The 24426-nt window shown below is 41.4% G+C and overlaps 1 protein-coding gene across 1 annotated transcript in view; it reads right to left on the reverse strand.

Moving 5' to 3' along the window:
* LOC117095238 (aldehyde oxidase 4-like) overlaps window positions 1-24426 on the reverse strand; it is a 73392-nt gene that overhangs the window by 46547 nt on the left and 2419 nt on the right. The window contains 10 exon segments of the mRNA XM_033232026.1: window positions 1653-1745; window positions 2002-2106; window positions 2109-2127; window positions 4745-4825; window positions 5426-5509; window positions 9990-10051; window positions 12499-12625; window positions 16768-16876; window positions 19862-19958; window positions 24019-24076. Of these exon segments, the coding sequence (XP_033087917.1) occupies window positions 1653-1745; window positions 2002-2106; window positions 2109-2127; window positions 4745-4825; window positions 5426-5509; window positions 9990-10051; window positions 12499-12625; window positions 16768-16876; window positions 19862-19958; window positions 24019-24076 (835 nt within the window).

Below are 24426 nucleotides of genomic sequence, written 5' to 3' on the forward strand. Positions count from 1 at the left end.
TTAACTGACATCAGCTTGCAGTCACCGTAAAAACTCAGCGTCTGCCCTGAAGGCACCTCAGACTTCCCTGCAAGATCAACGGGCTGCCAGCCCAGAGAATGACTCCTTTTGCCTTCTTCCCTCCCTCTGCACTGGTTCATTAGCCCTTTCTTCCATCTTTTTCCTCTTGATGCTAAATGTTACTTCACTGTAGAATGTTTAACTTACAACATCTACATATAGACTAAGTGTATTATTTTGTATGGTTTGCAATATTGACTGTCTTGTGGAGTGGCTTGAGCCTGTGTGCCCACAGCTCTGACGACTGAGTGAACGGGAGGTACTAAGGAGAACTGCCTCCTTGGGAACTCCGTGTAGCTAGTGGCTTTTATGATTGAAATAGCACCAACAAAAGCCTGACTCTGTGGAAAGACACAAACGTGCACGGACCTGGCTACCTGTAACCTAAGGACATGTACAGAAACAGATATACAGTTTACCTGTGGTATTAAAATTTCAGGGAGGGAAGATTTGGGAAACAAAGCCTATCGCTCCTTACAAGGGTGACAATGAAGAAAAGGTTGAGAAACACTGATCTAGTTGAACAGGCTCCACCTCCCCTGTCCTTCTGAAAATAACGAAACCTAAAATGACTAACTAAATACATTTATTTAAAACAACTTTAAAAATAACTAAAAATAACTAAATACCCGCCCCCACCATCCTCCCAACCCTCTCCCATACCTGGCTGGCCTCCTCTTGCTCTGTCTCTTCCTGAGTCTGTTAATACAGACTTTCCAATGGGTAAAAAAATGAACAAGCAGACTGACTGCAGCTTGGCAGGTCAGAGGGGATAGCATGACATTATCCACTTGATTTCCATTTTCTCATTGAGAGAGCCCTGTTTTATTGGAGTTTTAGCTCCTATAGCCTGTTCTCCATTTAAAGGTTTAGTGTGGGTAGCAGATGGTGGGATATGTTTTTCAGACAGCCTTATTCAGTGCATGGTGTGGAAGGAGTGAAGGGACCTAGGATTTAGTCCTGACTAGGCCATATGTTAGCTGTGTGACGCTGGGGGAAGCTACCTAAGCCCTTTGGTTCTGTATCTTTGGTAGGATAATGGAAATACCAAGGCTACTTGCTTTGTCCAAGTCCCAGGGTTATCATGAGGATCAAGACATAAGAGATGTGAAACCACTTGGTAAGCTGTGAAAAGAGTGTAAAAATAAATAAGACTGTTGTTCACAGTTATATTTCAAATCTTGTGGTCCAGACTTTTTGTGTGTGAGTGTGTGAGTGAGTGTGTGTGGATGTGGGAATAGCTTTGACAAATTTGTGAATGAGGGAGTAATGTGTGGCGAGAACCTTTGCTACTGGCTAACAGATGTCTTCAATTTTCTTATTTGTTCAACCCCTCCACACCTGGCCGAGCTATGTGGCGTCTTCCCACCACTGTGGCTCCTATGACATATAGTACTCAGTGATGCAGCTGAATGGGTCAGTTTGGAAAAGATCATAGAGGACACAGAGTAGGTGCTGAATAAATAGCTTTGACTGAATAAATGAGGTCAGATATTCTATGAATTGCTCAAATTTGCCCAATGCATGTAATCCATTACCAACAGCCCACCAACACCAAAGATTACATCTTATTTGAAAAAGAAGGTGCTTACCATCATCTGTGGTGTTCACAAAACGTAGTTCTGGAAGCCCAAGTGGACATATAAAAACTGGATGGAATTCATTTTTGAATTTAATGCTGGGTCCTGAAGGGAAAAGTATTTAAAGTAATTAGAAATGCTTGAAAAGGAAGACAATGGATGCCAATAGATGTCGTTTACTGATAAGCCAGAGGGCAAATTGTGACTTAAATGATTCATTTGCAAAAGAAGATCCAAAGCGTTATAAAGGACCATAAATATCATTAATAAAAATGAATTGCATTGATGAACAGTTTAAAAAGAAACACAAATATTTGGGCTACTTAGTCTAGACTAAAGAACATGGGTAACAACCACCTACCCAATTCTGTGTTTCCCATGACAAGCGGGGCTTTGGGGAAATTGGCTTTCAGCTCCAGAAGGTCGTTCAGGGTCGCAGGGGCGATCCATGTGGTTCTCTCCCCTTGTTTGGATCTTCTGCCATTCTCTGCAGAGAAGCAAAGCCGATTTGTTTTCAAGTAAGGCTCTTGAATAACAAGCTGTGAGTGTATCTGCTGCTCTGGGCATCCAAGCAGGCTGCTGGTCATTTTAGCTTTCTGAAGAATCCCAACTTCTAGGGATCAGGAAAGGGTGGTCTGTTTGAAACTACCCAGACTAATAAGATCTGTGTGGGTACCACCGAATAAGCATCATGACAGGTGTCTATTGATGACTGGATATAGAATAAACTCTGTCTGTGAAGTGAGCGTGTAAAGAGGAAGCAGCATGGTACCGTGAAAGTGGCTTAGTCAGGAGTTAAATCACAGGCTTCTGGTTCTGGTTCTACTCTAACAGTGACTCAGAGTGGGCTCATCTTTGGGGATTAGGGGGATTAAGTATTTATTTTTGTTTTTTTGTTTTTTGTTTTTTTTGTAGGACAAAACTGCTTATAGGCAAAATTAACCTTAAAAAAATCCTTTAATCTTTCACCAGGAATAGTGCAAATGGAATGTATATACATATGTGTGTTGTGTGTGTGTACACATATATACATGTATATACATATATATGTATACACACATATATACAAGTATACATATATACATGTATAAGTATACATATGTGTATACATATACACACATACATATTTAGATATGAAGGTACTTCATAAAGTTTGTCGAGAAATGGAATTAATAAATAAAAATAATAAACTTTATTTCTCAACATAATCTCCATCACAAGACACTTTTGTAAGTGATGATACCAACCATTTAGTCCATCCCTCAAGAACTGAGGTTCTTAGAAATAATCATGTTAATGCAATCTGTTTACATTATTAATTGAAGAAACATGGGTGCCTCTTACAGATTTTTTTTTTTTTTTAAGATTAGGAAACATAAAGAAATCAGAAGGAGCCAAATCAACACTGTAAGGGGGATATCTAATGACTTTCTTTCAAAACTCTCCCCACAATGTCCTTGTTTGATGAGAGGAATGAGCAGGAACATTGCTGTGGTGTAGAAGGGCTCTCCGGGGAAGCTTTCCTGGGCATTTTCCTGCTAAAGCTTGACAAACATCTTGTAGGAGGATGCCAAAATACCCTCCTAATAAGCAGATGTTAGCATTCTTTGGCCCTCCAGAAAGTCAACAAGCAAAATGCCTTGACCATCCCAAAAAACTGTTGCCAGGACCTTTGCTCTTGACTGGTCCCCTTGTGCTTTGACTGGGCCACTTACACCTCTTGAGAGCCATTGCTTTGATCAGGTTTTATCTTTGGGATCATAGTGGTAAAGCCACATTTCATTTCCTGCTACAATTCTTTGAGGAACTGCTTCAGGATCTTGATCCCACTGGTTTAAAATTTCCGTTGAAAGTTCTGCTCTTGTCTGCAGCTGATCTGGGCTTAACGGTTTTGGTACCCATTGAGTGGAAAGTTTGCTCAACTTTAATTTTTCTGTCAGGATTGTGTAAACTGGGCTATCTATGGTGTTGTCCATGTGAGATGGCTATGGTGTTGGCCATGCGAGGTGTCTATGGTGTTGGCTATTGTTTGTGCTGTTAACTACCAGTCCTCTTCAATTAGGGCATGGACAAGATGAATTTTTTCTTTGAAAATTGATGTGGGTGGTGTGCTGCTACAGCTTCAACATCATCTCGTCCTTTCTTAAAACAAGTTACCCATTTGTAATCTGTTGATTTATATGAGGGCATTGTCCTCATAAACTTTTTGTAAAGCATTGATGACTTCACCATTTTCCACCTAAACTTCACCCTAAATTTGATGTTTGTTCTTGCTTCAATTTTAGCAGAATCCATGTTACTTGGGCTCTTTTTAAACAGATGTCATATTCTTTTTAGTGCCTCAGACTAGATCCTATTCAGGTGTGTTATAACAAGTTAGTAGGAGTTTACTTTGGTGAAAAAAATGTTGAAATCCATGTACAGTTTTTTCATAATATGAAATTTTCATGAACTTGTTGAAGACCCCTCATATATACACATGTATACATCTATATATATAACTATATCTATAATTTAAAAATACCAGACTTACACCTGGGGTGTCCACGTTCTCACACTATGCATGGTATATGGGGACTGAAACCTTCTGAGAAGCTAGTAGAATCCCATCTCTCATCTCATACTCTCTCCAAGACATAGTCATGGAATGAAATGGTGGGCATACCACAGTACTTACATTATTTTTCTCTCCCTCTCTTTCCACTGAGTGGAAACCATAGAGGTTAATTGTATGAATAGTGTGATGCCATTATTCTAAGTATCATTTGATTTTTACTTCACCAACCTTCCAAAATGCCTGTAAGATATCTTACAGTGTCACTGTATGACCTTGAGAAAGTCACCTACACTTTAACCTCAGGATCTTCAGCAGAGGGGGTTGAACCAAAGCATCTCTGAGGTCCTGGCAGCGCCATTCTTCTAAGCGGCCAGCTTTAAATTATTTATAGGAGAACTGAACAAGTTTCTAAAAATAGGTTATTGCTTCATTGTCACGTTGGACACACTTCCAAATTTTAATGTCTAAAACTGGGTAATTCTATCGTGTAATACAAAAAGGCATATACAACACCATGTTATGAGACAACAAAAGTAAAGTATCTTACTATGAGTTCAGGAGGGAATATAGCCTCCTGGGATGGATCCAAGGGCTGGAATTCGTCTTCATCGTACAGTTTGGTGCACATCTCAACAACAACAAAAAAACAAAATACAAATGGAACTTTAGAGTTACTGAGAGAGGTACAGGAACTGTGAGACTTCAGAGTGAAGGCCTCTACCTCTGACACCCCCAACACAAAATGGAGGAGCCAGAACCATAGGTCGTTCCTGAATGAAATTTTTTTCACCCTCACAGGACTGTGGGTTGGTTTCCCCTGAAGATTAACTGGATTCTGATTTTCCTCCTCTGGTGCCAGGAATTAGCTAAGGTTTTAAACTCCTATGCTGGGTCTCAGATATTTGTGGATTTCATCTGCCATAAGCATGAAAGTGCACCATTGCTTAGACCCTTAGTGCTTGTTGATTTGGGGTGTGTGTGGGGAAGTGACTGGCAAACTCAGATGAAGCCACAAAAAGTTGTACTGAAGGAAAACAGCCTTCTGTGGTGACTAGTCTTATGGAAGTCATGGGTTGGCCAATTTCGGGAGCTCTTTAAGATATTTATGCCTTGTATTCACTTAGTTTGTACTTTATTCACTGAAAAGAATAGAAACCTTGAATGAATTTGGATTTATGTGGGTATTTCTCAGTCAATCCCAAGGGAGGTGGAAAAACCAGATACTTACTTGTTCCCATCTATTCACCAAAGACCCATCTTCTTGATCCATGCAACATTTTCCTGATCCTTTCAGTTCACAAACAGTTGATTCCTTAGGAGGTAAAGCAGTTTAAATAAAATCCATTGGTTGATTCTTTAAACACCTACTTGAGTACCTGATGGAGAAAGTAACAAGCTATACTGTCACTTAACAATTAGAAAAAATTATAGGGAATGTGCCACCAAGCTCATGATAGAGTCTTGTAAATGGTGTCACTCAAGTCTCAGGGGAAGACAAAAGGGGTTCGAGGTGGGTGGGTGGGGTCAGCCAGCTAAGGCTTCCTACTAGAAGTGAGATATATGGAATAGAGTTGTAATGTGGTAACTAAAAAACCCAAACACTGAGTGCAGTGGCATGCGCCTATAATTCCAACAACCCAGGAGGCTGAGACAGGAGGATTACTTGAGCGTGGGAGTTTGAGGCTCTGGTGAGCTATGATCATGCCTGTCAATAGCCACTGTACTCCACCCTGGACACAGCAAGGCCTCATCTCTAAAAAAAATCTCCCAGAACCAATCTACCCCCAAAACCTAAAGAGATTGCTCTTGTTTATCTTACTGGTGATACAGCATGTATCTTTAATAGAGTCCTGGGAAGAAAAACTGCCTTTAAGACTTTCTATACACACATATAAATAACTGAAAACCTGAGTTCATTTGGGTATTAGAGTCATTCTGAATTATTTGGATGATTCAAGTCCCAAACCATTTAACTTTAATTTTCAAGACAGTCATGCAGATCCATAGTAGTATTTTCAGCCTGAATTTATTTGTCAGTTACAACTATCAGATTGTTTATTTGAGACAGGGTCTGAGTCTGTTGCCCAGGCTGGAGTGCAGTGGCATGATCTCAGCTCACTGCAGCTTCGACCTCACAGGCTCAAGCAATCCTCCCACCTCAGCCTCCGGAGCAGCTGGGATTACAGGTGCGCACCACCATGCCTGGCTAATTTTTGCATTTTTTGTAGAGACAGGGTTTAACCATCTTGGCCAGGCTGGTCTCAAACTCGCAGGCTCAGTGATCCGCCAGCCTTGGCCTCTCAAAACGATGGGATTACAGGTGTGAGCCACCGTGCCCAGCCAGACTAATTATTCTTGTTTGCCCTGTTCAATGTGCAACCAAGTTGTCTAATGATGTGTGATGATTTGGAGACACCGTGCTTCTTACATGGCATCAGGGAGATCTGGGTTCTAGTTCCTGCTTTAACACATACAAGCTGGGTTGAGCTTGTTAAATTAGGATAGTAAGACCCATCCTAATCAGGTTTGTTAGATTTAAATATGAGAAAAGTTTGACACAGTATGTGACACATAAGAACTGCTGCAAAAGCAGCAGCTGACACCTTTAGTTGAAAAGTCACTTTCTTTTTCTTTCCTTTTGTTTTTTTTTAGACAGAGTCTCGCTCTGTCGTGCCAGGCTGGAGTGCAGTGGCACGATCTTGGCTCACTGTAACTTCTGTCTCCTGGGTTAAAGTGATTCTCCTGTCTCAGCCTCCTGAGTAGCTGGGACTGGAGATGTGCATCACCATGCCTGGCTAATTTTTGCATTTTTTGGTAGAGACGGAGTTTTACCATGTTAACGAGGCCGGTCTCAAACTCCTGGCCTCAAGTGATTCACCCTCCTCGGCCTCCCAAAGTGCTGGGATTACAGGCATAAGCCACTGTGCCCAGCCTGAAAGGTAATTTTCTACAAAGTTAAGAAGGGACTTGGATTTTGTGACAATGCTGTGCAAATCATATGAAGAAGTTGCTATTTTTTGTAGGTCAAAATGGTGAAATATTGGCTATTCATATGTTTTAAAATAAATAGTATCTTGCCCAGGATTTAAAATAAACTAGCCTGTAGTTTGTAAAATTTCTTGAAATTCTTCTTTACTGGCATAAAAGGTACATTTTTTTTTTCAAAGACTTCGTAGTACTTGGAATGGCCTGGTGCACCTAGAATTGTTTCAAATTAGTTTTCCTAACTGAAACCTTCTCAAAAGTATGTCTTGGTCAAGTGCAGTGGCTCACGCCTGTAATCTCAGCACTTTGCAATGTTGAGATCACTTGGACTCGGGAAGGGGAACATCACACACTGGGGCCTATCATGGGGAGGGGGGAGGAGGGAGGGATTGCATTGGGGAGTTATACATGATATAAACGTCATGCACATGTACCCTAGAACTTAAAGTATAATAAAAAAAAAAAAAAAAAAAATGTTGAGGTGGGTGGATGGCTTGAGCCCAGGAGTTCAAAACAGAGAGAGAGACCCAGTCTCAAAAAAAAAAAAAAAAAAAAGAAAAAAAAAAAAGAAAAGTATGACTCTGTCTCCTTTTACATGAAATGTATTTTTTTTCCCCACCTTCTTTTGTCCTATTTTGTTCCTCAATCTCTGAACTTTGCAAGTGACTTGGATTCCTTTCTCACTGCACTCTTCGCTGTCTGGTGGTTATGATTCTGGCAATTCCTTTCTGGGAAGTTATCTTTCTGTCCCTACATATGCCACACTGGTCTGGGTTGTCACTCCTCATGCATGGGGTACTGCACTAGTCCATGCCCTCACTTCCCAGCACATCTCCCTAGGCTTATCCTTCCTGTTGGCAGGTGCCAAGAATTCTCCTCCTGAAATACTGTTGTCATTGTGTTACTCCTGGTTTGCAAACAGTGACTACATGTTGTTTATCAACTTTAAGGCTACATTTATTTTCCTTTCTTTTTTTTTCTTTTTTTTTTTTTTTGAGATGGAGTCTTGCTCTATTGCCCAGGCTGGAGTGCAGTGGCCAGATCTCAGCTCACTGCAAGTTCCGCCTCCCGGGTTTACGCCATTCTCCTGCCTCAGCCTCCCGAGTAGCTAGGACTACAGGCACCCGCCACCGCACCCAGCTAATTTTTGTATTTTCAGTAGAGCGGGGTTTCGCCGTGTTAGCCAGGGTGGTCTCGATCTCCTGACTTCGTGATCCGCCTGTCTCGGCCTCCCAAAGTGCTGGGATTACAGGCGTGAGCCACCGCGCCCGGCCTTTTTTTTTTTTTTTTGAGACGGGTCTCACTCTGTGGTCCAGGCTGGATGGCAGTCGTGCCATCTTGGCTCACTGCAACCTCCACCTTCTGGGTTCAAGAGATTCTCCCACCACAGTCTCCTGAGTAGCTGGGACTACAGGTGGGCACCGCCACACCCAGCTAATTTTTGTATTTTTTGGTGGAGGCGGGATTTCACCATGTTGGCCAGGCTGGTCTCGAACTGATGTAAAGTGATCCGCTTGCCTCAACCTCCCAAAGTACTGAGATTACAGGCAGGAGCCACCACGCCCAGCCAAGGCTAAAGTTCTTAGCTTCAAGCAGTATTTTCTTTCTCTCCAATGCTTCCGTTGCATCTTTCTTTCTTTCTTTCTTTCTTTCTTTCTTTCTTTCTTTCTTTCTTTCTTTCTTTTTCTTTCTTTCTTTTTTCTTTCTTCTTTCTTTCTTTCTTTTTCTTTCTTTCTTTCTCTCTCTCTCTTCTCTCTCTCTCTCTCCTCTCTCTCTCTCCCTCCCTCCCTCCCTCCCTCCCTCCCTCCCTCTCTCTCTCTCCCTTTCCTCCCTCCTCCCTCCCTCCCCCCTCCCTCCCTCTCTCTCTCTCTCCCTTTCCTCCTCCCTCCCTCCCTCCCTCCCTCCCTTCCTTCCTTCCTTCCTTCTTCCTTCCTTCCTTCCTTCCTTCCTTCCTTCCTTCCTTCCTTCTTTCTTTTTTCTGACACAGTTATACTCCTTTGCCCAGGCTGGAGGGAGGTGGCACGATCTCCGCTCACTGCAACCTCTGCCCTCAGGGTTCAAACAATTCTCCTGCCTCAGCCTCCCGAGTAACTGGGATTAAAGGCATGCGCCACCACGCCTGGCTAATTGTTTGTGCTTTTAGTAGAGAAGGGGTTTTACCATGTTGGCCAGGCTGGTCTTGAACTCCTGACCTCAGGTAATCCACCCACCTCGGCCTCCCAACATGCTAGAATTATAGGTGTGAGCCACCGTGCCCGGCCAGTTGCATCAATTTCTTATCGGAACCTTGGTTAGCTTTCTTTTTCCTACCTTCACACATTTTATTGGTTGGAATTTTCTACTGACCTTTCTTCAGCCATTCATTTCTATTACTTCCTTTAGGACCTACCTCAAAACTCCCCTTCTTCAATAAGTCCCCTCTATCTCTCTTCTTCTCATTCATTAATTCTATTTAATCCAGGTTCCTTTGAAATTTATGTATATAATATATAGGATACATTGAACTTTTAAAATCTTGCTTTTAAATTACACTTTTATTGTTTCTGTTTCATTTTCTTCAATAGAGTATTTATTTCTTGAAGTCATGGGCAATATACTATACTTCTTAGGAAAGCGCCAAATTTGGGGCTATAAACAAGATAGATGCTAAGAGTTGATTAAAGAAAATACCAACAGTGGGCATTTAAGCAATTTCAGTGATTAGAAAGTTCAATGTTGTGCTATTTTAGAAATTATTGAATGAAATAGATTATTTTATGCAAAGGTTCATTAATAAGGCAATAGAATGAATTTTTTTTAAAACTTACCACACAGAAAGTTTTTCCACTTTCTACAATTGGTCGGTATCCAGTGCAGAGGCACAAATTACCTGATTAAGAAGGGATCACGTTTTAATGAATAACAGAGGAATATATTGCATATCTGTCCTTAATGTTTTCAGAGAAATAACTATGCTAGTAATTAGATTCTTTTTTATTCCCTAAACCCAGCCAGTTGGTTCTTTGGAACAAATGTTTCCCCTGGAGATATTCTTCAAAAATAGACCTTGTGATTACATGTTCTTTCTTAAATACCACAAAGCTGTTTTTCCTTCTTGTCTTATTTCCAGAGCAGTGGCATACCTGCCACCCTATAACATCACATATTTACCACCCTATAACTCGCATACTTGCCACCCTATAACATCTCATGTGTGGCACTTAGTCAAGCCTTTCTCATGTAGTCTCTTCTTCTTCAAGTGCTTTCTTTCTTTTTTCTTTTCACTCTTGTTGCCCAGGCTGGAGTGCAATGGCACAATCTTGGCTCACTGCAACCTCTGCCTCCTGGGTTCAAGTGATTCTCCTGCCTCAGCCTCCCAAGTAGCTGAGATTACAGGCGCATGCTACCACGTCTGGCTAATTTTTTGTATTTTTAGTAGAAACGAAGTTTCACCATGTTAGCCAGGATGGTCTCGAACGCCTGACCTCAGGTGATCCACCCGCCTCAGCACCCCAAAGTGCTGGGATTACAGGTGTGAGCCACTGCGCCCAGCTCAAGTGCTTTCTTAGGGGAAGAGGGACTGGAAACATTCTTCAAGACGTCCATTCCCCTTCTCCATGGGGTCTGCTCTAAACCCTAGGCCAGAGTTGTACCATTTACTGTCTGGATCTTTCTGTAGACCTAGCATCCCCTATGCTTGAGGAGTAGGGTCATTTATGTGTGTATGTCTCCCTCAATGAATCTTAAGCTCCTAAAGAAGGTAAAGCTGACTTGGATGTCTTTGAACCTTTCCAGAACAGCATAGTCGGTTTTCAGTAAGTACCTGGTATTGTTTTAACCGGTCAACAATTCCAACACATGGTGGAAAGGGTGAGGGAAATCACTGTCTTTAAAAAAAAAGTCTTCATATTTTGCAGCCAGTAAGAATGATATAAATGAAGAGGTTTTAATAACATTGGAAAATACTTATACTATTAAATTGTACATATAATTAAAAAATGTATATATAATGGTCACAAGTGTTTAAAATAAGCAACAAAACCGATATATAAAAAAAGACTGAAAACACAGACGTATTTGACAGTGGTTGTGTCTTGGTGGCAGAATTATGAATGAGTTTTTCCTTGTTTTTTAATTTTTTGGACATTTTGAGTAATATGAGTATATTATTTTTATACCAAAAAGTAAATATAAAATTACTTTCAATTACAGATTAAACATTCTAGAAACAATGTGAGGACTGGGCAGGTTTAAACATCTGTAAGTAAAGTGTTGTAGAACCTGATGCAGTGAATCATATGAAACCTGAGTAACAGGTATACTCCTTTATTTTCATTATAATGAGAATAATTTAGGAAGAAACTGTATATACAAGAATGCTTGCTGACATCATAATCTGTTTCTTCATTTTGCTAAGAAGAAAAAATACAGAAGGCTGTGAACTTAGAATTCTTCTTTAGAGTAGAAGGATGGAGCTACAATGCCTAGAAGATAACTACATGACATGAACTAGAAGTATTTAAGAGGCAGTGAATACCTTCTTGCTGATAAACTGTAAGCAAACGTTAAAGGCTGGTGTGAGCCAGCACTAGGGTGCTTTGTTTTGTTTTTGTTTTTAGCCACATAGTCAGTGTTCAGTCTATAAGCCCTACTAAAGGCCCACTAAAGGAAAGCTAATTACACACGTTACAGAAATTCTTCTGATTCTGAGAAAAAAAAATTCAAAAATTATCTTCTATTCCCTTAGTCTTGAAAAGACAAGATTAAATGAAACAATGATTTGAACCAGTTAATCATTTGAGAAGTTATGTGCTTATACTAATTACATTTCTTTGAACTTTACTTTATATTATTGTTTTTCTTAAAATATGAACATGAAGATTATCAGTGAACCTAACATTTATAACTCTAGCATTGCACCATTGCACTCCAGCCTGGGTAACAAGAGCAAAACTCTGTCTCAAACAAACAAACAAACAAAAAGACAGTAACATTCTATTCTTCCACACTATCCAAATTTCCATATTTGGAAAACATTGTGTTAAAAGTATTAGAAACAGCCCATTTCAATGCCTTTGCGGAGTTACAAAGGGCTTTACTAGAGGAAAAAGTTTTGTGAGGAAACCAGTATCACCCCAATTTCTGGCATCACTGTTGCTAAGGCAAAGTAGAAAGGACTCGCATCAAGACAGTTACTACAGAGGCCTACCTGTTGGCCAGGTGCCTGGAACCCCAAAGCTGTGCTACAACTTCTCTCCATGGCCTGGGACACCCTTTTTTAGTTACTTGGGCACTTTCTAACCTGGGCTTTGCCTGCAGAGGTTCAAGAATGCTCACCTCCCAGAGCTTTGGTGATCTGCTCAGGGGTTGGCTCCGGGTGATTCCTCAGCAGTGTGTAGATGGACATCACCATCCCTGGGCTGCAGAATCCACACTGCGTGCCATGACACTTGGCAAGTCTTTCCTGGGAGACAGTGTACATCATTCATGCTTTAGACCTCTTGCTTCTCTACCTTGAACAACAATAAGCAGTGGAACTTATATATTTAGCTTTCCAGAAATAACTTCAGGGTAAAAGATGAAAGGTATATCCTGGAAGAAAAACACTTTTATCTCTTGGAACCATATGCATATTATTTTTGTCCTTAAGAACAGCCTAGTGGCAGGTATTAATTAAGTCACTTTACTCTCTAGATCCTCGTTTCTTTATCTGTGAAGTAGGAAGTATAATTTAGGGGAAGAAGCAAAATGCTCTGAAGCCATGTTCATGTGAGTTTTAGTCCTTACTTCAACTCATTCATTGTGTGACCTTGAGTGATTTACTTGACTTTTCTTCATCTTTAAAATTGGGATAATAATGGTATCTACTTTGCAGGATGGTTATAGGAATAAATGAATGACGGTGTACAAATCATTTAATGTAGTCTCTGGCAAGTCATTTTTATACCTTTCTCCATCTATATGATAGAAGTTGTTATTAATTAAATACCATAATCAATATGAATGCTTTGAGAATGGTGAAGTGCTATTTAGCAGCATGCTAGTAACATAGGTAATTTATGCACATATAACTTTATATACTCAAATATAATGACAGAACACACAAAACAACGAAAAAGGAGAGTGAGAAATGACAATATACTTTGTCTACTCTATACAGAGACCCTACGCCACGAAGATACAGATGTGAGCCATGGCCTATGCCTCTCAGGGTGCTCAGCTAGCCGGCTTGAGTGTGATTCAAATGTTTTTAAATAAATATTTTCCAAACAGCATGGCTCCTAAAATGAAAGCCAAAGACTTCACCTGTGGCTCAATGGAAAGGACAGCCATTGTTCAAATGTGAGAGGGAAGTATGGCTGTGTTGGACTTATTGCTAGATGGCAAGTTGTTTCAGATGTGGTATGTTAACGTGCTGTAAATATGCTGGGAAATATTTAACAGCTGGCTCTTCTGAAGGAAAAAAAGTCCTGATTTGTATTTTGTGTCATTTTTTGTAGTATAAATATTTCCACTATGGCTGATATTATTTTATAAATTATTTAATTGTAAGTTTATATAGTTTAATTTTTAATAATGGCTGTGTTCCAAGACTGGCTTGCAAAATTCCTTAAAATTTATCATTGGTTTTCATGAGCCAGTACAAGCAAAATTTATTACTGGTTTTTATGAGCCAGTATAAGCTTGCTGCAGGGTACTACTTAACAAATCTATTATCTGTACTATCAAGATTTGAGAGAAAGAAATCTGACCAGTACAGCATAAAGTGCTTTTATGACTGTTAAGGGGATGAGTCAAGTGTGGGATAAGATCTTAACGGGAAAGAAAGTCATTAAGTTTATGGCTGAAAGACACCTATTATTATGACTATTCATTTATTCTTATAACCATCCTCTAAAGTAGATACCATTATTACCCTAATTTTGAAGATGAAGAAAAGTCAAGAAAATCACCCAAGGTCACACAATTAATTAATTACAGTAAGGACCAAAACTCACACGAGCATGACTTCAGAGTATTTTACTTGTTCCTCTAAATTACACTTCCTAGTTCACAGAAAAAGAACACAGGATTTAGAGAGTAAAATGACTTAATTAATATCTTCTGTTAAGAAAGGAGAACCCGGCCGGGCGTGGTGGCTCAAGCCTGTAATCCCAGCACTTTGGGAGGCCGAGACGGGCGGATCACGAGGTCAGGAGATCGAGACCATCCTGGCTAACACGGTGAAACCCCGTCTCTACTAAAAAAATACAAAAAAACTAGCCGGGCGAGGTGGCGAGTGCCTGTAGTCCCAGCTACTCGGGAGGCTGAGGCAGGAGAATGGCGTGAACCCGGGGGGCGGAGCTTGCAGTGAGCTGAGATCCGGCCACTGCACTCCAGTTCAGGCGACAGAGCAAGACTCCGTCTCAAAAAAAAAAAAAGAAAGGAGAACCCTCATACATTGTTGGTGGGAATCTCAGTACAACCAGTATGGAAAACTGTTTGGAGGTTCCTCAAACAACTAAAAATAGAGCTACCATATGACCCAGCAATCCCACTTCTAGGGATATACCCAAAAGAAAGGACATCAGTATATCAAAGAGATATCTTCACTCCTATGTTCATTGCAGCACTATTTACAATAGCTAAGGTATGGAATCAATCTATTAATAAGTGTCCACCAACACATAAATGGTGTTAAATTGAACTAAATATGGCCTGAGAAATGTCCATACTTCCATATTTGAGTTCTTGTGGAGGAACAGTAACCTAACTTAGCAACAGACAAGACTGAAAACCTGACTTACAAGTATGTTACTGCAACAGTAGCTGAGCCCCAGCCAAGCCCAGCAGCCACGCTTCAGCCACTCATACACTGCTGACTGTCCAAACTGTGTTCAAAAAGCCAAGCTATAACCAACCCAGCTGAATCCAGCTGTTTCTGTACCTCACTTCCATTGCTGTACATCACTTTCCTTTTTCTTGTCTATAAATTTGCTCTGACCACAAGGCATCCCTAGAGTCTCTATAAATCTGCTGTGACTCTGGAGGCTGCCCAATTTGTGAATCATTTTTTTTCCTTGTTCAATTAAACTCTGTTAAATTTAATTTGTCTGAAGTTTTCTTTTAACAGTAGAAAAAGAAAATGTTGTATATATACACAATGGAATGTCATTCACCTGTAAAAAGTAATAAGATTCTGTCATTTGCAAAAACGTGGATGGAACAGGAGGATGTTTTGTTAAGTGAAATAAGCCAGGCACAGACAGAGAAATATCACATGCTTTTGCTCATATGTGGAAGCTAAAAAAAAAAAAATGGACTCATGTAGATAAAGAGTAAAATGATGGTTACCAGAAGCTGGGAAGGGTAGTGGAGAGGGGGATATAAAGAAGGAGTCCAAAGCACAGTTAGATAGAAGGAATAAGATCTAGTGTTGGGTAGCACAATAGGGTGACTATAGTTAACAATGTTTTATTGTGTATTTCAAAAGAACCAAGAGAGTATGAATAGAATGTTCCTAACACAAATACATGATAAATATTTGAGGTGATGGACACCATTTACTCTGATTTGATCATTACATATTGTATATGCTTGTATGAAAATATCACATATACCCCATAAACATGTACAACTTATGTATCCATAATACTTTTTTTAAAAAAAGAATTCTAATTTTAAAAATACCTTCTACTGTTAACAAGTGCCCATCAAAGGTAAGACATTGTCATCGTAGAAAGCTCTTGAAAGGAGAGCTTTGTGTTCTAACCACAGTCTTCTAAGAGAAGGAATCTCATGGGAAAATATGGCTGTTAATAATTAATTTTTCTATACATTGCCTTTAAAACTCAACCTTTGCAGAAGTTCCTATTCTAGTATATAACAATTACATTACCATTTCTTTTTTTTTTTTTTTTTTTTTTTGAGACGGAGTCTTGCTCTGTCGCCGGGGCTGGAGTGCAGTGGCCGGATCTCAGCTCACTGCAAGCTCCGCCTCCCGGGTTCACGCCATTCTCCTGCCTCAGCCTCCCGAGTAGCTGGGACTACAGACGCCCGCCACCTCGCCCGGCTAGTTTTTTTTGTATTTTTTAGTAGAGACGGGGTTTCACAGTGTTCGCCAGGATGGTCTCGATCTCCTGACCTCGTGATCCGCCCGTCTCGGCCTCCCAAAAAGTTGTCCAAGTTTTAGTAAATGCTTCATTATTTTAGTTGTATTTCATTGTAACATATTGTATGTTTACTTGTCAGACATCTGGAGAGCACCTGGGGAGTATTTGTACGCATAACTGGCTTCTCCATCAGAATTTAGTAATTTTGAAATGGAGTGGACAACTAGTTTTTTCCATAAACTTCTGATTTGTTATATCATTTTCTAGTCAAACTGGATTGTTCTTTTTTCACTTTAGGGCAAGGATAGGGCTGAGAAAGTCTTGGGTTTAAGATATATTAAAATCAATGAAAGGCTCTTGACAAGATCTCTGAAAAGATCTGTAGCTATGGAGCACTGAATCTTACAAAATGAGAATTTAAAAGCGTAAAGGAATTCAAAGGTGGTGACCTAAATGGAGTACATTAGACTACGTGGGATGCCATCAGCTGGTCCAGACTGCATTCTGCTCTTACCTGCACAGGGTGAATCCTGGTTTTGATGCTTCCCACACCTTCCACGGTGGTGACTGCAGCCCCATACAGAGAGCAGATGGGTACCAGGCACGCCGTTGCTGGATAATGGCTGTGATGGGATTAGGTAAAGAGAACACATTGGAATCATAGGGAGTGGGTAACATAGCTCGGGAGTTATTTCAGTCCAGGAGAGTCAGGAGACTGTATTTCCCTGAGAATAAGAGCAGGCTAGATAGAAAACCATAAATTTATGGATGTGTCCAAGAAAAAACTTAGGTGTGACTGGTGCAGAATGGCAGAAAGAAATGTAAGAAAAGAATAATGAAGACCTTGTGTAGGACCTTCAAGACACCCTCATTTTCCATTTTTTTTTCTCATTCCAGGGAAAGGAAGCCTTTTATTCACCATAAAAATAATCTACCGACTTAGTAAACCACCGTGGGGTAGCTTAGCCCTGTTGTTCTTAACCATGGAAAGCTCTAAGAACTGTAGATATTCTGATTGTACCCTAGTCCAGTTAAACAGAACTTCTGGTGAGGGATCAATTAATCACTTTTTAAAGCTCTTTGGATGATTCCAACCAAGGAATGGCCAAGTATGAAAGTCACTGTTTTGTGCCTTGCCTTGACCATCTCTCCCATCCTGGCGCCTGTGTTAATGACATGGCAGATTGGCTAGTACCAGATTTCCATCTTCCTGCTTAGGAATGGAGTCCAGGCTTCATTAGTTAAGTTTAGCTTCTTCATACCCACTCAGGCTAAGTCCCAGCCTCTTTTCAGGTATGGGAAATTGCCCCTTTCCCAGGGAATGTTTCCTTTCTTTCCCTACCCAGGCTGGCAGCATGAATGCTATTCTTCTGAAGAAAACATAGAGTGCTGATCGTGGTTTCCCTAGCCCTTCGAATCAACAAAGCTGTTTGGAAGCCACCCAGCCAACTAGCTAGGGACCCTGGAAGAGTGCTTAGTGTACAGAACGAGGGTGGGCCCCAGGTACCTCATGCAACAGATACATCTTTGTTTTTCATGTCCTCCGCTTCCCTCCCTGTTAAGGTCTGTTTCCTTTTGATCTTGCCTCCCTCTGCCTTTTCTCTCAATGACTCTTCCTGTGCTCATTGCTCTCCTCAGTCTTGCCCTTATACCTCATGCAGGGAATAGAGCCATGAGCTCCCTCCACCCCTAGCCTATGGCCACTAATATTTGCAATCAGTCTCACCTCCACAAGGCCCAGAGTGTACAAAACCCTTCTTCCTCCCTTTCCCCGATCTCTGGATCCCATCTACTCTTGGCGCCACATAGATTTGCCCCATCATCAATGGTCCTCCTACCTTCTTTCTGTCTAGGCTTCTCATTTCCCCAAATTCCCTGCCTTTAGAAATAAATTCAAATGTTTTCTATGCTAAAAAAAAAAAAATCCAAAACCTGTGTGCTCCTCCAACATTTGCCCAATTTTCTTTCCTTTCTTGGTCGTTTCTTCAAGAGCTCTCTATGGCTTCCTTGCCTTCCAATCACATCTATACCAACTGTACCTTCCCTTCCAGCTCCACCATTCAGCTGTCATTGCTCTGGGAGCAATCCAATGTCCCGGGACCACTCCTAGTGTTTCATACTAGTGACCATCTCTGTCTTTTTGGAGCTTTCTCCTCTCAATGTTCCTCCTTCAACTCTGGCTACTTCTTGTTGGTCTCCTTTGTGAGGCCTTCTTTCTTTGCCCGTTTTTCTTTTTGTTGTTCTATAGTGTCCTATTCTTTTTTTTTTTGAGACGGAGTCTCGCTCTGCAGCCCAGGCTGGAGTGCAGTGGCCAGATCTCAGCTCACTGCAAGCTCCGCCTCCTGGGTTCACGCCATTCTCCTGCCTCAGCCTCTGGAGTAGCTGGGACTACAGGCGCCTGCCACCTCGCCCAGCTAGTTTTTTTTTTGTATTTTTTTAGTAGAGACGGGGTTTCACCGTGTTAGCCAGGATGGTCTTGATCTCCTGACCTCGTGATCTGCCCGCCTCGGCCTCCCAAAGTGCTGGGATTACAGGCTTGAGCCACTGCACCCCGCCTATAGTGTCCTATTCTTATATGCTCTCCCACAGTTCCTGTTACCTTCCAGGTGGCCTGGGCTGAAAACCTGCCTTTGCCATTACCTGGCCTGTGAAACCTTGAGCAAGTTATTTAACTCTCTTTTAGTTTCCTCTTTTTTTTTAGTGTGAGTGATCATAACGCCCATCTCAAAGTTGTTTTGGGGTCTAAATATGATAACATATGTGAGCTTCTTTGAACAGTGCCTGGTATACCATAAGCATTCCATACATACTGAAGTTATAAATAACTTCCAGTAAGTCATAGCTCCAGATGAGATCTCTTTTCTAAGTAACAGACCTGTCTATCTCGGTGCCTGTTGGACAATCCCTTGTAGGTGTCCCATAATTACTCCACAGCTAAACTTACCACTTTCCCCTCCCTGCTCCTCCTCTTCCAAATTCCCTAATTTGTGAATGGCACCATCCAGGCACCTAAGGCAAAAACTTGGGACTCATGCTAGACAACTCCTTCATCACCAGATTCAATCAGTGAGCAAAACTACATTTTTAGGTCAAGGAGATGCTGACTCAATCATGTAGCATGACTTAAGGTCTCATTCAGCCTTTCCAGGCAAGCAACTCTTAGTATATGTTGCATACCTGAATCTTCCACCAGGACTACAACTGGCTTGGGTCGAGGTTAAGATTTAATCCTTATCTTGGAAATTGCTGACCATGAAGAGATAATACAAGATCAAGATATTCCTGGTAATTTCTTTGTGTTAAGCCATTCTTGCCTAATCTTATCCTGAAATCTCCTACTCAGAAACAAATGAAATGTTTTTACAGCAATAGAGAGCAGAGCCTGATAGACAGGCACACAAGGTAGATACATTCTGATGGGAAGAACGTTTGTGGAAAGATCTGGAGTTTGGGAAGTTATAGGGAGAGCAGGCCTAGAGGCAGCATGAGTGCATTAGCCACCTGGAGAGAGGAGGGGCGCAAGGCACATTGACAAGAAAAGTGGCAGTTCCACACCCTTCCCAGGCATGCCCAGAGCAGCCAGGGGCCGATGCCAACCCAAAGGATACTGGATCGCCTTGGTCGTGGAGTTGTATCTTGACACCATTACTGTACAGGCACCGCAGCCTCCTCCTCCACAGGAATATTTAGTGCCTGTAAGACGAACTCAAAGGAAGGGAGTCAAGGAAAAGGGGGGGGCCCAGACTGCTTTGATTTCTACATTTTCCCCCTTGCATACTTATAACAAGCAACATATTTTCTTGAGTCTTGTACCAAGTTGGCCACGGTTTCTTGCTTAGAGAGATTGTTCAGCTTTTCCTTACGAATGAGCTCACTGATGAAAGGTAAGAAGAAATCCTTGCAGGCCTCCTCTGCCTTGTCTGAAAACCTCAGGTCCAGATGCATTTCTGAATTTAAAATCATTCAGATTTTAGAAAGGTAATAATATAGCACTCCCAGTTGGTCTAGGGCAGCACCTTGTAATCAAACATATTGATGTCTCCTCAGTGAAACATGTGCACAGTCACATTAAGTAGGATACAGGAAAACTACATAGAGCCTCATGCCAGTTAGGTTGGGGTTTGCATCCAAATGAGTTGTGAAAAAACCTGCTGAATTCTGAGTTGTGGACAATGGATTCTGAACCCATGTAACATTATTGCTGTAGAGGTGGTGGGATGTGGTTTGTGTGCAGAACTTAGAAAAATTTCCCCTGTGAGGCTTAACTTTTCCTAGTACTGCAATGTAATGCTATTATATTTGTATGGGACTAGACATTATTAATTTAATAACCACGGCTCCTGAACCAGTTATGTCAACAATCATTGGTTACAATCCTGAACCAGTTATGTAAAACAACAAAGGTGTTTTACAGGAAAAAACACCTTTTTTCCTGTAAGGTGTTTGCATACAAAGGGAGAACAAATACTATATGTAAATCCCCTGCTTTAGGTTCTATAAGCATATACTGGAATTCGCTTGAAACCTTCTCTGGGTGAAGTTTAAAAAGCATTTTATGGGTGGAGGTTATCATCGGCTTGGGTAGAGGTTAAGATTAATTTTCATCTTGGAAATGGCTGCCCCTGAAGAGGTAATACAGGGTCAGGATACTCCTGGTAGCTGTGGCTAAGAGTTGAGAAATTTTCTGCAGCATCCTACAAGGGCTGCACATCCCTCTCCTCTGTTCTTTTGTCCCCAGCTTGAGCCAGCGATGCCACCTCTGGGTGCTAGACTGCTCTAGCAAGTCCTGCTTTTTACCTGCAGTTAGGAGGTTAAAAGTCATGTGGGTCATACCTTAGTTAAAGGGCCTACTGAATAGGGTGTGGAACGCAAGGAAATTCTTTATTTCTCCTTTTGGTGTCCCGAAATTTCCAATCAAAGAACCCAGCTGCTATCTGTCTCAAAGATGGAGGTCACTTCTCGCTTGATCAGACCTTCAAACAGCTCTGTGAAGCTGTGTTCTCCCCTGGGCCCCCAACAGCTAGTTTGATGCCCCCTCCCTCCACCCTCAATAGAAGTGCCTGACTCAGTTACTTCTATCTTCTGTTGACTTATCCTAGGTAAGCTTGCTAGACAATGTATAGGATGCTCAATGACATTTTAATTTCAGATAAACAATGAATAATATTTAAGGATAAGCATTTCCCCTGCATTCAAATTCAAATCTAACTGGGTGTACTGTATGTTTATATGCTGACTCTGGCAACTCTACTTAGGTCAAAGACAACCCTTACATCAGAAATTTGTTTGTTTGTTTTGTTTTTGTTTTTGTTTTTGAGATGGAGTCCCACTCTGTTGCCCAGGCTGGAGTGTAGTGGCACAATCTCGGTTCACTGTAACCTCTGCCTCCAGGGTTCAAGAGATTCTCCAGCCTCAGCCTCCTTGGTAGCTGGGACTATAGCCGTGTGCCACCACACCTGGCTAAGTTTTTGTATTTTTAGTAGAGACGGGGTTTCGCCATGTTGGTCAGGCTGGTCTCGAACTCCTGGCCTCAACTGATCCACCCGCCTTGGCCTCCCAAAGAGCAGGGATTATAAGTGTGAACCACTGTGCCTGGCCAGAAATGTGTTTCTTGATCCTTTATGTAGGAGACTTTCTTAGTGCGCCCAAGATTCACAGCCCCACAGTATATGTAGAAGTTGTCCTGAGACTAAATGGGGCAGCCAACGTGTGCAGTGGAACCTGGATTTACAATGGAATCTGGTCATTCGTCACTGAGTTCTTTATCCACCAATATTCATTCCTCATATACTAGCTATTCATCCAAACCACCCACTAGAGAAACAAGTTAAAAATAATATCCCTGACCCCAGCCCAGAACTATCTAATCAAAAGTTGGAGGCTGGAAGTGCCAGGTGAGTCTTGTTTGCCCAGAACTACATATATATATATATATATATATATATTTTTTTTTTTTTTTTTTTTTTTTGAGACGGAGTCTCGCACTGTCGCCCAGGCTGGAGTGCAGTGGCCGGATCTCAGCTCACTGCAAGCTCCGCCTCCCAGATTTACGCCATTCTCCTGCCTCAGCCTCCCGAGTAACTGGGACTACAGGCGCCCGCCACCTCGCCCGGCTAGTTTTTTTGTATTTTTTTTTTTTAGTAGAGACGGGGTTTCACCGTGTTAGCCAGGATGGTCTCGATCTCTTGACCTCGTGATCCACCCGTCTTGGCCTCCCAAAGTGCTGGGATTACAGGCTTGAGCCACTGCGCCCGGCCCTACTTATTTATATTGGGCACCACAAAGAAAGGTAGATAGGGGGTATGGGAAAGATGGGGAAATGGGAGGCTGAGGGTTGGTTTTGCCTGAAGCTGGTTCTGGCCACGTTTACTTGGGAGTCTGTGAAATTTCAGCTCGCTCCCAATATAGATGAATGTCTTCATTTTATAATGTCTAGAGAAAGCACGGTGAAGAATGTAGTGGATTTAGGAATGATATGAAAGGGGGGTGGCAGAGCTGGCTGACTATTGAGCTGTTGAGGCTGGGTATATGGGAAACAGGAGGAGCAGGGAGTGGGGATTCAGCCTGTCTGGAATGTGAGTGGATTGGGACATTAGGAGGCAGTCCTCTACAGAGTAGTAAAATGATAGGGTAGGAAATGGGACTATAAGGAGTTAAGTCGTGAGAGATGAAGTCTGGAAAGAAAATGAAGCATCAGGTACAAACCATTTCTTAAATAAGTTTGGCAAGGAAAGAATAGAGAGCAATGAAATAGTGTTTTTAGATGTTTATGTTGGGAGACAAAAGGACAGAGAGAGGGGATAATACTCTCTTGTTCATCACTGGATCCCTAGAGCCTAACACAGAGCATGGCACTTTGTAGGTGCTCAATAAGTATGTATTACTAACTTATTATTTTGAAATAACTTTAGTCTCACAGGGAGTTGCAAAAATAGTACCAGCTGTCCTATATACTCATCCTCCGGCTTCCCCCAGATGATAAAATCCCGCAGAGCTACAGCACAACATCAAAACCAGGAAATTGACACTGGTACAATCCTGATAACTAGATTATAGAACTTATTCAAATTTCACCTCTCATATAGCACTCACGTGTGTATGTGTTGTGTGTAGTTCTGCATGATGTTGTCTCATAGACAGATTCGTATAACCACAACCACTCCCTCCTACTCCTTTATAGTTGTACCCAAACTCCAGAATTCTTCAGGAAGAAGCATTCACCAAAGGTCTATTGCAGGTCTTGGAGGAATGGGGAGTCAAGACCAGTGGTGGAGAGCTGGGAGTATATTAGCTACACTTTGGAATTTTGAAATATATTTATAAAAGTTTGTTTCCTGTGATGAGGTTAATGAAATGGTATGGGACCAGTCAGTGAAACGTCTTTGTGGGATGCTCTTGTCATTGACATGCACCCCTGAACATTTGGCTAGACAAAAGCTTGGCTAGATATTTTTTATATTAACACCTCTGAATATGAAGCTGTCATCAGGGTGACCTTGGGCCTCAAAGGCCATAAAGCTCTTTCCAAAGTGAGGACACTCATGGTTCACTGGATGATTTTTTTGGGTTTTGTTCAAGTAAAAAATACAACAAATAACAAATGAATCTATCACATTTAGATGCATTCTCTGCACTCCAGCTAGACTGTACAAATGAAACACGAGGCTGTTTATCTAGACCAAACACAGGCAACTTCCTAGATAAGTCTCAGCATGTTCCCTCTTACTGCCCAGTCCAGACAGACTACAGTAAAATAAAAGGATACGTCTTTTCCTCACGTAGAACAGTAGATTTACTTCAGGATCAGCATTCCTCTCTATCACCTACATTGTGAAATGAGGTCAGAGAGTTTATGAGGATAATATCAACAAGTTAGGGCAATTCGGTCCATTGTTTTGGAGTCATGTTTTTGATGGGATGCTCAATGACATTTTAATTTCATATAAACAATGAATAATATTTAAGTATAAGCATTTCCCCTGCATTCAAATTCAAATCTAACTGGGTGTACTGTACGTTTATATGCTGACTCTGGCAACTCTACTTAGGTCAAAGACAACCCATACATCAGAAATTTGTTTGTTTGTTTGTTTTTGTTTTGTTTTTGTTTTTGAGACGGAGTCCCACTCTGTCACCCAGGCTGGAGTGTAGTGGCACTTTACAATAGGTGGTG

Source organism: Trachypithecus francoisi, unplaced genomic scaffold (assembly GCF_009764315.1).
Source record: "Trachypithecus francoisi isolate TF-2019V2 unplaced genomic scaffold, Tfra_2.0 Lachesis_group13, whole genome shotgun sequence".
Lineage (NCBI taxonomy): Eukaryota > Metazoa > Chordata > Mammalia > Primates > Cercopithecidae > Trachypithecus > Trachypithecus francoisi.